Raw genomic sequence first — 16,740 nt, forward strand, 5'->3', positions numbered from 1 at the left:
AAGGTTAAGAAACTGGAATTTGTTTGCCAGTAGTCTCGTCTTTCGTTGAAGCATGAGACAAGGTTAAGGTCACTGAGACAAGGTTAAGTCATTGGGAAGGCATAGGAGTTTGGAGTTAGAGAAACTTGGATTTTTATAGTTACTGATTTTTGTGAGCTAAGAAAATTGTATAGCCTTTCTGAGTGTATGTGTTTTTTAATGTGTCAAACAGTGATGATCTGCCTTAATCATAAGGGTTCCTTGAGATAAAGCGCTAAACATAGCATGCACTCATTCAAATGTTAGCTCCTTTCTCTTTGTTCTCTTGACCGCCTGCTATTTGGCAGCTTCCTGGCTGTAGTTAGGGCCTCCCCACTGTGTGCAGTTACTATTCACACTGAATGTTTGTGCGTTGCCTTGCCCGTCTATTTAGTCCTCTCTGCATGTTTGATTTTCACAATCCACGTGTAAGAGTAGCAGGTGAATGCACGCCCTTTGAGGAGATTCAGACGGCACAGTTTAGAAGCCTGTGGAGTCAGGAGAGAGCTTGTTTGGCCCTCTTTCACCACGTCTGACTCCTTCCACTCCCTCTCCTTGGCGATGACCGGAACTATCCATCTGGCATACTGCCTCCCAGGCCTCTCTGGCTTTGGCTTTAAGTGTGCATGGCAGCCACAGAATAGGGTTTAATTGTGCGCATCACCGTGTACTGTCTTTTTGGAAGCTTGGCCGCACCTGCGTTTGGCAAGCAGTCCTCGGGGCTACGCGTCATCTTCTGTTGTTGTTCAGTTGCTTGGTTGTGTCTGACTCCTTTCGATCCCATGCACTACACACCAGGCTCCATGGGGTTCTCCAGGGCAAGAATCCTGGAGTGGGTTGCCATTCCTTCTCCAGGGGGTCTTCGGGACCAGGGACTGACCCCCCTCTTCCTGCACTGGCGGGTGGGTCTTCAGCGCTGAGCCACCTGGGAGCCGCGCGTGAGTCTCCTTTGCCCCGTTTGCGTGCTGTGTCTGCCATTCCCTTAGACCTTGGGGTTCACGCGGCCTTTCCATATTGCTGTGCATAAGCTCAGAAGTAATGAGTGAGGTTTAAAGGCAAATTTTCAAATACCAGTTTAACAAATACTTGAAATTTCAACATGCTGTACTTTTTAAGGAAGTGTAATGACTCCCTGGGGGCTCAGAGGGTAAAGTGTCTGCCTGCAGTGTGGGAGACCCGGGTTCGCTCCCTGGGTCGGAAAGATCCTCTGGAGAAGGAAATGGCAACCCGCTCCAGTACTCCTGCCTAGAGAATCCCATGGACGGAGGAGCCTGGTGGGCTACAGTCCACGGGGTCGCAAAGAGTCGGACACAACTGTGCGACTTCACTTTCACTTCTTTCACTTTCAATGACTAGTCTTACATGCTGATTGTGAGACAGTAATTTGGTAACACTAATTTTGAAGGGTAATTTGTTGGTACCAATCGAAATTCTAAAATGAGTAATTTTTAGATTCAGCTGTTCAATTTCTGTTATCATATAGAAATTATTCTTCTAGATATTTGCCATAGAGAAGTACCTGCATATGTATTAAAAGGTAGTCACTGTGGCAGTATTTGAAATAGTAAAAATGTGTAAACACTTCAGATTTTCATAGGTGTCATAAACCTTCTGCTGACTGTTCCTCTCTTTTACTGATAACCTCCTTCATCATGTCAGAATTTTTCATTTTTACATGGTCAATCTGGTCTTTATGTCCTCTGGATTTTACGTTTTTCCTTATGAAGATTTTTCCCGTCGCAAGATAATGACAAGAAAATTTTTTCCTTTATTTTTTTCAAGTACTTTTATCATTGTTTTTGTTTTAGATATGTGATCCATCTTGACTGGTTTTTTGTGTCTGCTTTAACCTGGGGACATTGATTGCAGTTGCATTGACTATGAATGAATTTGGAGAACATTGAATTATTTACGCTAGGTGTCTTCCTGCCTAGGAGATGTTTCCATTTATTCAAAATTTTTTTAATGTCCTTTCATAAAACTTGATAATTTATTTATAGTTAAGTTTATTTTTAGATGTTTTCTAGTCTTCATTGGTCTCATGCTAAGGAAATTTCTCAGATATTCCCATGAAGTTTTTGACTTAGTGTCTTGATGTAGCCGTGAAATTTATTATTTATTCCATTCAGAGTTGTTACACTAAGAGAATCTGTTTTCTTAGTCCAGCGTCCCATCTGCACTTCTCCATAAAGCATCCACATACGCTCTCCTGGGAGTACTACACCATGTTCCAGTGCAAAGCTCACCTTGTGATGAGACTGATTGAAAACAGGATCAGCATGGAGTTCATGCTGCAGGTAAGTGTTAAAGAGCTTAACAGTTGCAAAGAAGGGTCTGTTCTATATGCATATGATCTGAATACTATTCTGTAGAATAGGAATCAGGGCATCTGGCTTTATAGCTAGAATTCAGTTACTAATTAGCTGTTTGTCCAGTAAGTAAACTGTTTTTTTTTTTAAATTTATTTATTGAAGGATAATTACTTTACAGAATTTTGCTGTTTTCTATCAAACCTCCACATGAATCAGCCATAGGTACACATACACCCCTCCCTCTTGAACCTCCCTCCTTCCCCCTCCCCGTCCCACTCCTCTAGATGATACAGAGTCCCTGTTTCAGTTTCCTGAGCCACACAGCAAATTCCCGTTGCCTGTCTGTTTCACATATGGTACTGTAAGTTTCCATGTTACTCTCTCTATGCATCTTACCCTCTCCTCCCCTCTCCCACATCCATAAGTCTATTCTCTATGTCTCTTTCTCATTGGTGCCCTGTAAATAAATTCTCCAGTGCCATATTCCAAGATTCCATATGTATGTGTTAGAATACAATATTTCTCTTTCTCTTTCTGACTCACTTCACTCTGTATAATAGGTTCTAGGTTCATCCACCTCACTAGAACAGACTCGAATGCGTTCCTTTTTATGGCTGAGTAATACTCCGTTGTATGTATGTACCACAACTCCTTTATCCATCCATCCGTCGATGGACGTCTAAGCTGCTTCCACGCTCTAGCTATTGTGAATAGTGCTGCAGTGAACAGTGGGATACATGTGTCTCTTTCAGTTTCGGTTTCCTCAGGGTGTATGCCTAGGAGTGGGATTGCTGGGTCATATGGTGGTTTTATTCCTAGTTTTTTAAGGAATCTACAGACCATCTTCCATAGTGGCTGTATCAGTTTACATTCCCACCTACTGTGCAAGGGTGTTCCCTTTCCTCCACACCCTCTCCAGCATTTATTGTTTGTAGACGTGTTGATGAGGGCCATTCTGACTGGTATGAGGTGATACCTCATTATAGTTTTGATTTGCATTTCTCTGATAATGAGCGATGTTGAGCATCTCTTCATGTGTTTGCCAGCTATCTTTATGTCTTCTTTGGAGAAATGTCTGTTTAGGTCTTTTTCCCACTTTTTGATTGGGTTGTTTGTTTTTCTGGTATTGAGTTGTATGAGCTGCTTATGTATTTTGGAAATTAATCCTTTGTCAGCTGTTTCATTTGCTGTTATTTTCTCCCCTTCTGAGGGTTGTCTTTTCTCCTTGCTTATAGTTTCCTTTGCTGTGCAAAAGCTTTTAAGTTTAATCAGATCCCACTTGTTTACTTTTGTTTTTATTTCTGTTACTCTAGGAGGTGGGTCATAGAGGATCTTGCTCTGATTTATGTCATCGAGTGTTCTGCCTGTTTTCCTCTAAGAGTTTTAGAGTTTCTGGTCTTACATTTAGGTTTTTAATCCATTTTGAGTTTATCTTTGTGTATGGTATTAGGAAGTATTCTAATTTCATTCTTTTACGTGTAGTTGTCCAGTTTTCCTAGCACCATTTATTGAAGAGGCTGTCTTTGCCTCATTGTATATTCTTGCCTCCTTTGTCAAAAATAAGCTACCCATAGGTGTATGGATAAGGCAATGGCACCCCACTCCAGTACTCTTGCCTGGAGAATCCCAGGGACGGGGGAGCCTGGTGGGCTGCCGTCTATGGGGTCGCACAGAGTCGGACACGACTGAAGCGACTTAGCAGTAGCATAGGCACATGGGTTTATTTCTGGGCTTTCTGTGTGGTTCCATTGGTCTGTATTTCTGTTTTTGTGCCAGTTAACCTGTTCTTTCTGTTTGTGTTTCCCCAGATGTAGAGTGGGTATCAGTACTTGACCCATGCAGTGCAGGATTTTTATGAAGATAAAACTAAAATGTGAGGTTAAAAGTAAAACCTACTTATGCTAGGATTTTGTGTTTGGCATTATTTAGAATGTTAAAGATGAAGGGCCATTTAGAGATATTTTCAGCAGGAAAAAGCAAATTTATCTAAAAGATGTTAATTTTTTCTGTTGCTAAGTTCTCCCTTATGTTTAAGCAAGTTTTAGTGGAACTTGTTGAGATGTTCTAGTTGAGGTAATAGAAACACTTGTATTATAAATGCTTAGCCATTTTTTTTCCATTGGTGATATTCTTAGAGGTAAATGAAAAATAACTTTTTAGTAATCTTTTTGAAAAAAACGTTTTAAATTTGCCTCAAAATTAAGTTTCTTGAATCCTCTATCCTTCACCTTGCCTTTGAAGAACAAAAATATCAAGTGAGAGGTGGTCTATAAAGAGCCAGTCCACTCTTAGAGTGGCGTGCTCAACTTCTTAAAGCTCACGGCACAGTACATTATAGATGTGTATCATTATAGTTCCTAAAAACACAGCGTCACCGTCTGGCCAGGACATCGTTAAAATTCAGTCATGTTTAGAAGAATAGTTTTGTAGTCTGGCTGTTTAAATCTCCTCATGCTTTACTGCTCATAGTTTTTAACTAAAACAGTCTTGGAAGTAAGATGTGAAATTGTTGTCTTCTGTGATTGTCTATAATAAACTTACATTGCAAAGTGGGAATAGTACAGAATTGAAAACGATGTATAATTGTGTTACACAGACACATTAAATGATACTTTCTTACAGGTTTTCAATAAACTGCTAAGTTTGGCTAGTACTGCTTCATCTCAGAAGTTCCAGTCACATATGTGGAGTCAGATGTTGGTTTCCACATCTGGATTTTTGAAATCCATCTCAAACGTCTCTGGCAAAGACATCCAGCCTTTAATAAAGCAGTGGGTGTATCCTTTTCTGTAGTAGTTGAGCGAAGGAGGGAAGACTGTTTGTATAAGGGGAAGAAGGAAGAGCTTTGGGGGATAAAAGGAGGCAAATAATGGTAGATGTGACCAGGAACCGTAAATCCTTTCCTCTGAGGTGCCAGCTAGTCCCTGAGGCACACACGTCCCTACACATCTGTATTCGTAAGGGTAGCTTCCTTTAAAGTGCCTTTCAGCGTGTGAGTGCGGCGTACGCTTGATGATCAGGGAGGTGAATGCCCACCAGACAGGCCTGTAGGGCCACTTGTAAGATACAGCGGTCTCGTGACTCCTGGACATGGCTGGGAGTTGGCACAGCCTGCGTGGCATCTTGGAACTTTTCGGTGGTTACATTTTTTCATTTCAAAGCACTTTCTATATTATTAACCCTGTAGAGTAGTTTTGCTTCTTTCAAAAAAACTAGTTTCTTCATGTTTCAGGATCTTTTTTTAAATCTGGGAAAACATTTTTTACGGGAATTTTAAATGCTTCGCCACCTGGTTTACAGTGGAGTACACTCTCAAGCTTTGAACTGGTGGGAATGTTTTTGAAAATTACTACTACCCTAATGAATAATTTATTTTGTTTAGTACGTGTTTATTCCAGTATGCAAAGATTCCTTTACAGTTAGTTCTTCAGAGACCAGAGCGGAGTGGTAAAATTTTATGGAAGTTTTGCCTTTAATAGGAAGCGAAATGTCTTGGAACTGGAAATAAAACAAGATTATACATCTCCTGGAACCCAGAAATATGTGGTAAGTTTTTTTTTTTTCCCAAAATGGCCTTTCTGCACCACTTTCCGCCCAGTTTAAATAAAGGAAGGGCCTATGGGTGACGGGAGGGAGGGCCTACTTTTAGAGGTCTTGGGGAGACAGTCCCCCAGTTCCCCCTCCTCTGGCACCAGCTTCCCTTCTGTGTCTCCACATGCAAATCTTATACAGTGTTGTTTAATATCTTGGTGAATGTTCCTTACATATAAGAACACATGTGATTTGGTGGGGGTTTTTTTTTTTCTTCTTTTTCCTAGCACTATCTTTGAACAGTATGTTTCTTTTTAAAGGGACCACTTAAAGTGACAGTACAGGAATTAGATGGATCCTTCAATCATACATTGCAAATTGAAGAAAACAGCCTTAAGCATGATATACCTTGCCATTCCAAAAGCAGAAGGTAGGCACTGTCCAAGATAAAACCCCCAGTGTATATCTGATTTTTTAGATAGAGGACATGTTATCTAGTATCTTTTTTCCCCCATTTTACTTCACGTTAGTATTACCAGATTCCTTATCCACCTTCTGTTCTTGACAACATTTTTATCCTTAGAATTAAACAGTTAATTTTAAAATTTAAGTATGAGAATCCTTACTTTGTAGGAACAAGGGGAGGTGGAATGGAAGTTTGAGTTTTGGGAGCCAGGAAAAATTTAGGACAGATTGCTTAGGGTTGTTCTTACTTATCTCATTGGATAATAGCTATAGAAAATTTGGGGGAAATGAACAGTGACTCTCAAGAAAGGAGCTGAGCACATATGTCATGAAAACGCCCCTGCCTTCTCTTCCGGTGTCTACTTTACTCTCCATTTTCTCCGTGTCGCTGTGACCTTAAGAACACCGTAGATGTCTTTCTAAGGCACACTGCCAGCAATAGCTCATTTTTTATTTAATATGCTTTTTCTTTACCACTTTTTTTAAACTCAGCCATTAGCACATACTGTGACTAGTGAAAAATGAGAACGTTTTTGTTCTTTGCTGGAGGAGTGAGAATTTGAGGGACAAAAGTTTTTTACTCATGACTGCACTTAGGTCATCTCAAACAGACGAGCATCCCGGTTGATTTTAAGTCCTTTAGAGAACTTGCTTCTAAGTCTCCCTGTAATCATGCCCTGTGAACATTCTTAGTTCAAAGGAGATCGTTCTTCTTCTGTCCGCCTTTGACGTTGGGGGCGTCTGGCTGCTCCCCCTCTGACACGGGGGGCGGCTGGCTGCTCCCCCTCTGACACGGGGGCGTCTGGCTGCTCCCCCTCTGACATGGGGGCGTCTGGCTGCTCCCCTTTTGACCCTATTTCCTTGGGTTTGTTTTCCCTGTGATGACAGTGTGCCCTCTGCTTATTGTTTGGCAGGAGCAGGAAGGCTGTGCTCTCTCTCCCCGCTTGTGTTTGTCCCCATGTGACCATGTATCTAGTGTGGTGTCCAGAGGATTGAATTATTCAGGAGAGATTTGCACAGAGGCAGTTGCTTTTGCTTTGGCTCATCATAAAGCTTGTGCATATTAATTAGTTATGCACGTCAGTTCGTACTGTGAGGACATTTTGCAGTCAACATCTTCATATCATATAGGACAGCACCTTGCATGTACGGCACATGTTGAGAATTCTTCGTTGCTCATTTCAGGCCTGTGTTGTTTTTTTTAATAAAGCATTTCTTTATTGGTAGATCTCTTATCTTCTTGTATAAAATTTCCAGGTACCAGTTCTTAGAAATATGTGTATGTTTTAAGTTGACATTTAATTAGATATTTCTGACTTTTGTTAAGCATTGATCAGGAAGACCTTTTAATATCATTTACTTCATTCTCTTAAGTTTCAAAGTAGATAGGTTTTGTTATGTTTAAATTCCATGATATTTTCCCTCTCTTCCTCCTTAGAATATCTTTCAACACTACATGCAATTCTTAATTTGAACTTCCAGCTGCTCTTTATCTCTTGTCAAAATTGGAAATGTCAGAATTTTCTAATTTACTTTTTGTTAAATGTAGGAATAAGAAGAAAAAAATTCCACTGATGAATGGTGAAGAAGTTGACATGGATCTTTCTGCAATGGAGTAAGTTAGTTACTTAAACTGAAAGATGCAGTATTTTCTGCATCCTCATTTGTCGTGTAGCTTACATCTAAATGTGAATGTCCTGAAATTAGTGCTTTTAAAACTTTCAAAAGGCAAAAGAAACTTTACGTTGATAACAGATCGAACATAAAATTATAACTAATCAAAGAGAGAAAAGTAAGTCTAGCCTGGCCCCGATAAAAGTCAGAGGAAATAGCCTTGAATTAGCTTTCCTGCTTCCCGGATGGCCTCTGGAGCAGTGCTTCTCAAGCTGAAGTGCATGTACAGTACTTGGGGATCTCCTTAGAATTTAGTTTCCGATCCAGCATTTCACTTGCGAGTCCTGACAGCTTGCATTTCCAGTGAACTCTCAGATAATACTAGTTTTCTTTGTCTTTGGACAGAGCCTCAGGGCACTTTGAGGCTGCCTATCTTTGCAAAAAGCACTTCACATATCATTCTGAGTGTTTTGTGGTGACATTTACTGACTGACAGGCTTCAGCCTTGAATGTGACGCAGCTCAGATTGCGCGCTGCCTCTGCGTGCTGTGCCTGTGCGCATTTTTAACGCCTGTGTATTTTATAAAAATACTGATACTTTATAAAGATAGAAAATATCTGTAGCTGTTTACTGACTTGGGTATCAGATATCACTGCTATTTATTACACAGCTTAGATAATCTTTTCAAGTATCTCACCTATATTAAGTGCCCAGTAGTGTTTGTTGAATTGTATTGATATTTCAAGTGCTCTTTTGTTAAAAGAGACTAGATTTTTAAAACCTGTGTTTGAGACTTTGAGAACTACCTGAGGATAAATTTGTGCTGCGCCTCTGAACTATGATTTCAGGACTTTCTATTTGATAATGATCATGAGACTAGCATTCTTTAAAAATATTGAAAGCCAGTGGAACAGGTTAACTTGGTAAGTTAATAAGAAGTAACTTTAGTCACAGATTGCTTTCTAGTAAAGAGTGGCACTTGTAACCACTGTCAAGTGTTAAGCTTTAGGAAAGGAAGAAGTTTGGTCCCATTTTCCCTTTGCACACTGTATAATCACTAATAAAGTCCCCAAATTATTATTTTCAGGTGGAATTTTCTGTTTCAGCAAGATTGATACAGGTTAGACATACGAAATATATTGGGAAAGTTGTCGGTGTGATTTATTTTTTAAGAACCACAAATATAGTATAACTCCAGGCAGCTTTGAATACTGCATGGAGAAGGAAGTCTGGTTAATAAGCGCCGTGTGTTTGCTTTGTAAACATGTGAAGTGGGAAAGAGGGAAACGCGCCTGCTCTCTGCTTCCAGCGCCGACTCCCCGCTGCTGTGGATCCGGATCGACCCGGACATGGCGGTGCTGCGGCGGGCGGACTCGGAGCAGGCGGACTTCATGTGGCAGTACCAGCTCCGCTACGAGCGGGACGTGGTGGCGCAGCAGGAGGCCATCGCGGCCCTGGAGCGCTTCCCCACCCCCGCGTCCCGGCTCGCGCTCACCGACGTCCTGGAGCAGGAGCAGTGCTTCTACCGCGTGCGCATGGCCGCCTGCTTCTGCCTCGCAAAGGTGAGGCCTCGCGCAGGGGAGAGGGGGCGAGGCGGCCCGCGCGCGGAGAGACAGCCTGCAGAGCAGCCGCACTGCCCCGCAGCCTGCCGTCTCGCTGGCTGCGACTGGTCTCCCTTGCCGCATTGTTTTACAAGGCTGATTTGAAAGAGCCTGTTCTGACCTGAAAATAAGTCGTGCCCTCAAGGCTTGTGCCTGTCAAACTGAAAGTCAGGTTTTAAAACCAAAGAGAAGTTTCCCCGTTTTACTGAACTGCCGCGCACGTCGTTAAAGCAGAGACTAAGCAGTTCCTTGGTGTGAGGGATGTTTTACCTTATGGTACGTGGAATTCATTCATTCATTCATTTTTTCCCACTGTGGTGGTGGTTTCTTGTTGGTTAGGGCTTAGTATTCAGTATAGGGATATAGAATTTAAAATGATAGATTCTATCATTTAACATTGTACAAAAGTTAATTTATTAAGAAAAGTAAATATTTTTCTTTAGATACCAAAGAAAGAGAAAAGAAACATTCTGACGATAGAACAAATGAAAATCAAAAAGCGTTAACAGATATTTGACCAAAAATACTGGGTTCCAGGTCTTTAAAAACATCTTGATGATAAGTTCATTCCCATGTATTTACTATCTTGCTTTCCTCACTGCTATATCCACTTGTCCAGTATTTCAGCAGATTATAATGATTTATATTTGTTTCACCTTTGATGGTAAATAGCAGTTAGACTGCTTTATCTACTCAGATATGTAAGGGAAAATGTGCTTTTCTTGGATAATCACCTGCTGAGGGTGTAATTTTATTGCTTCTATAAAGTTGTTGTGATTCTCACAGGCTAAATCCTTAGCTGCTGCTGCTAAGCTGCTTCAGTCGTGTCCGACTCTGTGTGAACCCATAGATGGCACCCCACCAGGCTCCCTGTCCCTGGGATTCTCCAGGCAAGAACACCGGAGTGGGTTGCCATTTCCTTCTCCAGTGCATGAAAGTGAAAAGGGAAAATGAAGTCGCTCAGTCATGTCCGACTCTTCGTGACCCCATGGACTGCAGCCTGCCAGGCTCCTCCGTCCATGGGATTTTCCAGGCAAGAGTACTGGAGTGGGGTGCCATTGCCTTCTCCGTAAATCCTTGGCAAATCCGTAAAATTATTGCCTCTGTTAAAGTTAATTATATTTTCATTCTTTTCAGCTATGGTTTTTATACACACTTAAATTAGCTTTCTTGGTGGCTCAGATGGTAAAGAATCTGCCTGTAATGCGGGAGACCTAGGTTCAGTCCCTAGGTTGGGATGATCCCCTGGAGAAGGATAAGGCTACCCACTCCAGTATTCTGGCCTGGAGAATTCCATGGACAGAGGAGCCTGGCGGGCTGCAGTCCATGGGGTCACAAAGAGTTGGACACAGCTGAGCAACTTTCACTTTCAAAGTACCAACAACAAGGTGTATTTTCTTTGCAATGTGTTCTTACAGACTTAAGCGGTAGGACTCTATTTGCCTTATTTTTCGATCAGCGTAGAGTTAAATGCCTCATTTAAAGTCCATGGTGACGTTTCTACCTGATAAAGTTAAAATATTAGAGCCCATCTGCCTGCATGGATGAACTTAGACGTCTTTGCAAATAAGGTTTCTTAAAGCATAAAAAGAATGCTCCAATTTAGAGATTAACTAGTAGAAAATAGTTACTATGCATACATAGAATTTTAGGAGGGGGGAGTTTATATATTTTCTTGGAAATGATAGTGAAACGCTGAAATATATTAAAGTTTTAAGAATTGAAATCCTTGGAAATGAATCCAATATATTGATAACTTTTCAAAAAGCTGTTTTATTTATTTAAAAATACATTTGCTGTGGTGACGGAAATTATTCTATTTTCTAATTATTTACAGATTGCAAATTCAATGGTGAGCACATGGACAGGACCACCAGCTATGAAGTCACTCTTTACTAGGATGTTTTGTTGTAAAACTTGTCCAAACATTGTGAAAACAAACAACTTTATGAGCTTTCAAAGTTACTTTCTACAGAAGGTACAGTTTCCCTTCGAGTTTTCTTATAATTATTTTATGCCAATATCAGTATGTATTCATTTACCTTGGGGACTCTTCAAATATTATTTACTTTCTTACAAATATTTTGTCTTTTTTCTCTTTTTGCTTCTGAAATACTTTCCAAAGTTTTGATTATTCTTTGGTTTTATGAACTGTGTGCAAGTGACTCATTGTCCACATTAATACTGAAGTCAATAGAAATGGGTAGTGTGACTCTTTGGTTGGGTCCCTGGGGGATGGAGGCACAAGATTCCCTGGAGGATGGAGGTGTACGTGGGAAATGGATGCTTTGATTGTTCGGTTGGGTCCCTGGGGGATGGAGGCGCACGCGAGTCCCTCTGATGCTTCTGGGCCTGAGACCGTGTGGCACGCGGCTCCAGGCTAGCCCCGGCTCTGCTGCTTACTAGCAGTTTGCAAGAGGGCAAGTCTTTTAACTCTAAGCCTTGGTTTAGTCAATTGTAAAGTTTATCTTTTTTAGAATTAAATAATATCAAGCATGTGAAGAGTTTTACACTATATTTTTATCACATAGTAAGTTGTTTATAAATGGTAATTTAACAAGTGGTGGTGTGATGAAGTCACTGTTTTAGGAAGCAGTGTGGGATTGGCAGGGTGGTCAGTGTTTGGGCAACTTGGAAATCACTTGTAGAATATTTTGAGTAACTTAATAATAAGGAACGCAGAGATTAGATTAACTGGATTGAACTAGAAGGAGTAAAGCTGAAGAGGATGAGAAAAGGAGACACATTAAGGATGAAGCAAGGCTGAGAAAGGGCATTTCAGGTTTTGTGTAGAAGGAGAAAAGCTTGAGGCCTGTTTGGCACAGAGAAGAGAGCCAGTGGAGGAGAGAGATGTTCACGTGGAAGCAAGTAAACATGGAGAGGACAAGACGGCAGATCCTGGTGGTGGTAGGAGTGGGCAGGACATTGCGGAAAGGCTAATGTTCGAAAAGATGGAAACATTCCATTTCCTGAAGCAGGTAGAAACCAGATTAAGTGAAGTGGTAGGTGTTGAGGGGGTGTGAAGCAGGGTGCGGTGTGTGTGTGAAGGAGGGGAATGTGGAAGGGTTGCCCAGCACGCTGAGACCCACGTCGAGAGTGGAAGGCATGGCACAGCTGTAGAGGGCGTCCTCAGCAGAGCAGACGCAGGAGACCTGGGCTTGAGGAAAGCCAGTGTTGATGTGATCAAGGGAGTCTGAGGCGTTTTGTTATTTTTAATAGCTGAGCCTCTTATAGTCCTCGAACGTGTTGCTCAGCTCTCTGTGTACTGCCGCTCCACTAACGTATGGCCTGGAAGCAAGTTAACTTCCAAGCCTGCCAAGCACATCCCCTTCGCTGTGCCCTTGTTCTTCCATGGGCCTTGGGCCAGTGTGCAGAGTGAGAGTTGAGACCCATTAGTCAGGCAGTCATGAAATCTATTTGTAAGCGTTTTTGTTTTTGTTTTTAAATAAAGCAATAGGCAGTATCAGAGTGCATCACGTGTAATAAGGGTAGGTATAAGTTGTTTTGGTTTTATTTTTTAGTTTGTATATGTGACTGTGTGTGTGTATGTGTGTGTTCAGTTGGGATGTAAACATATTTCTTAGTGTGGTTTGCAGTCAGAAAAATTGGAGAAGCCAGTGCTTTCAGACCAGTTCACCTTTCACATAATACTTGTAGTGCCAGAAAAAAGAATGAAGACTCGTGCTTAGACGTAAGTCCCATTTCTGTGAAGCAGCATCTTCCGCTCAGTTCTTCCGGTATTGGTAACACCTGTTGTAGCACTGAGCATCCTGTTGCTTCTGCTCCTTCAGCCTAGCAAAGGAGCCACGCTGCTTCCGTCCACCAGTTTAGAGGGTATGGCTACTTTAATCAGAAGAGAGAACAGTCCCAGTCTCTGTACTGGGGACTCTGATGCCCATTGTCTGTGGTTCTACCTTGAGTTGGAATAGCTTTGCTCTGCTGCTGTTCTGGTAGAGGTTACCTCCGTGGGTCAGGCTTCCACCTCCTTAGAAAAGCTGCCTGTGAAAATTTGAAAAGGGGAAAGTTCGATTTCAGGTAATCTACCATTTTTCCTTAGGCTGAGAAAGATGGTACTGGAGAGTCTGTGTCTCGAGACCAGGGGCTGAATTCTCCTGTGCGCCCTGTGCTTCTAGCCACTGTGTCGGTTAGCCCTGACGGCGGTGCTCAGGGAGCAGCTGGCGGGGACAACCCCCCGTAGACGGGGTATCGAGTACAGGCTCGATAGGGCCTGTCTAATGCTGAAGCCCATACATCCCTTTTCCTCTGTGAATCACAGAGCTGGGTGTGCGTGACGTGTCCCTCTCCCAGCAGGTGGGCTGCCCAGGGCCTCCAGCTCTGCAGCTCCCCCCTGGGGTTCCTGCTTAGCTCTTCTGCTAGAGCCTTTGAGGCCTGTTCCTGTGGGAGGGGTAGGAGCCGGGGGGCTGGACGCCTGAACTCCCCCCAGATACTGTGTCAGCCCCAGGGCAGCCCTTTTTCAGTGTGCACTGCATTGAATTATAGTGATGAAAATTGAAAACAATTTTTTTTTTTGTAGACTATGCCAGTTGCAATGGCCTTATTGAGAGATGTTCACAACCTTTGTCCCAAAGAAGTCTTAACGTTTATTTTAGACTTAATCAAGTACAATGACAACAGAAAAAATAAGGTATGTTACTTTAATATTAATAAAACTAGCCAGTGATATTTTGTTTTCAGAGAAATATTTAGACTGTGAAATCATTGTTGTGTCCATGGGACTTGAAATTTCTAGAGATAGAAACATACAAATATGATTTATTATAATAACCAGATATCTGGAAACCAAGATTAGTTGATTTTTAAATGTTCCTCATACCTGTTACAGTGTGGAGAGTAGCGCGTCGGATTCCGGGAACTCAGCTGACCTCTGTCTTGGTGAAGCCTGACAGCCCAGTTTCATTCTTACTCCTTTTTTCTTCTGTCAGGAAACAGTTCCTCTTGGATCACTTGTTCATTGATGAATTTGACTCTTTTTTTAACTATAATGTGTGTTTTATTCACAGTTTACTAAATAGCTATTGAATGCCATGCTTCAAAAGTTACTTCACCTTACTCATTATCATTCTAACAATCGGCAAGTGTTTTTGAGAATATATGCTATGCCAGGCAGTATACCATGTTAAATAGAAAGGGAAGGCATGGTAGTTGCCATCTCGCATTTCCTTTAAAGTAGGCAGATATCTGGGACTTCCCTGGAGGTCCGGTGGTCACGACTCCACAGTCCAACTACAGGGGTGCATGCTCAGTACCTGGCTGGGGACTAAGAACCGACATGCTGCACAGGGCGGCCAGAGCCAAGCAAAAGCTGCGGAAGAACCGCTGTGTGTATGGCAGTCTGATTCTGGGCCCGCAAGGCTTCACCCTACGGGGAATCCAGCAAGCCCACAGCTGGGTCTGTTACTGCCGGAGTGGAGGAATGCATACACAGACTTCTGGAGAGAAAGTAGCTATCCACAGTGACAATGGCGCTCTAAATATTCTTGCAGAAAACTGACAAACATTATTTAAGTAATCTCTGAATACAAATGACCCTGCCGATAGAATTAATTTGCTTGCTCCATGTTCAAATTTCTAGGCCAGAACATCTGATTTGCTGAGTTTAAATCAAGCCAACCTGAATTGCTTTCAATTAAATTAGTCTTCTGGGAATTGCCTGGGATATGGATTTAGAAATTTTTGTTCATTTTGGGGGATAGTTTCCTCCATTTTCTCTGCTTCTTTTGCTACAACTCCTGTTGTCTTCTACACCAGCCCTCCAGCTTCCTTGTGCTTTCTTCCCTATTTTTTAACTTTTTCGCTCAAAATTTTGAGTTTTTTATTTTTCCATTTTATGTTCCAATTTAATTTTGATTCTGATTCCCTGCATATTTCTTTCTCTTAAACATGTATTATGCTGTTGGAAGTCATGTCATTGGTTATTTCTCAGACTGTGTTAATGATAACTTTTGAATTTTTTTCCCTCTACTTGTTTTCTTTTCTTTGCATACTCTTATTTCCTCCAAGCTGCTTTCCCCCCCTTTGTTCCGGTCTCTCTTTATGTTGATGCTTTCTGCAGAAATCTGGTGACCCTTGGTTAGATGTCTTAGATGAGAGTGGAACACAGAAATAGCTGATTCAGAACTCTGTATTAACAGCAGAGTTTGTGAACTGCAGTCTTCTTTTTAGACATATCTGGCTAGATTACTATGAGAGTGCCTTACATGTAGTCAACATTCGTCAGCTAAGCTAGTGTCTTCAGTTCAGTTCTTCAGTCGCTCAGTCATGTCCGACTCTTTGCGACCCCATGAAACTGCAGCACACCAGGCCTCCCTGTCCATCAGCAGCTCCTGGAGTCCACCCAAACCCATGTCCATGGAGTCGGTGATGCCATCGAGCCATCTCATCCTCTGTCGTCCCCTTCTCCTCCTGCCCGTAATCTTTCCCAGCATGAGGGTCTTTTCCAGTGAGTCAGCTCTTCTCATGAGGTGGCCAAAGTATTGGAGTTTCAGCTTCAACATCAGTCCTTCCAGTGAACACCCAGAACTAATCTCCTTTAGTCTGGACTGGTTGGATCTCCTTGCAGTCCAAGAGACTCTCAAGAGTCTTCTCCAACAGCACAGTTCAAGAGCATCAATTCTTCGGCCCTCAGCTTTCTTTATGGTCCAACTCTCACATCCATGCATGAGCACTGGAAAAACCATAGCCTTGATTAGATGGACCTCTGTCGGCAAAGTAAATGTCTCTGCTTTTGAATATGCTGTCTAGATTGGTCATAACTTTTCTTCCAAGGAGTAAGCGTCTTTTAATTTCATGGTTGCAGTCACCATCTGCAGTGATTTTGGAGCCCCAAAAAATAAAGTCTGACACTGTTTCCACTGTTTCCCCATCTATTTCCCATGAAGTGATGGGACCAGATGCCATGATCCTCGTTTTCTGAATGTTGAGCTTTAAGCCAACTTTTTCACTCTCCTCTTTCACTTTCATCAAGAGGCTTTTTAGTTCCTCTTCAGTTTCTGCCATAAGGGTGGTGTCATCTGCATATCTGAGGTTATTGAGATTTCTCCCGGCAATCTTGATTGCAGCTTGTGTTTCTTCCAGTCCAGCGTTTCTCATGATGTACTCTGCATGTAAGTTAAATAAGCAGGGTGACAGTATACAGCCTTGACGTACTCCTTTTCCTATTTGGAACCAGTCTGCTGTT

At 42.0% G+C, this 16,740-nt stretch overlaps 1 protein-coding gene across 5 annotated transcripts in view; it reads left to right on the forward strand.

Moving 5' to 3' along the window:
- Positions 1 to 16,740, forward strand: part of TAF2 (TATA-box binding protein associated factor 2) — a 92,887-nt gene that overhangs the window by 34,805 nt on the left and 41,342 nt on the right. For all 5 annotated transcript variants that reach the window (XM_018058151.1, XM_018058152.1, XM_018058153.1 and 2 more), the window contains 8 exons: positions 2,180 to 2,315; positions 4,953 to 5,107; positions 5,762 to 5,876; positions 6,182 to 6,291; positions 7,876 to 7,941; positions 9,251 to 9,503; positions 11,380 to 11,520; positions 14,077 to 14,187. In XM_018058151.1, the coding sequence (XP_017913640.1) occupies positions 2,180 to 2,315; positions 4,953 to 5,107; positions 5,762 to 5,876; positions 6,182 to 6,291; positions 7,876 to 7,941; positions 9,251 to 9,503; positions 11,380 to 11,520; positions 14,077 to 14,187 (1,087 nt within the window). The remainder of the gene's footprint in view (positions 1 to 2,179; positions 2,316 to 4,952; positions 5,108 to 5,761; positions 5,877 to 6,181; positions 6,292 to 7,875; positions 7,942 to 9,250; positions 9,504 to 11,379; positions 11,521 to 14,076; positions 14,188 to 16,740) is intronic.

Source organism: Capra hircus, chromosome 14 (genome assembly GCF_001704415.2).
Source record: "Capra hircus breed San Clemente chromosome 14, ASM170441v1, whole genome shotgun sequence".
NCBI lineage: Eukaryota > Metazoa > Chordata > Mammalia > Artiodactyla > Bovidae > Capra > Capra hircus.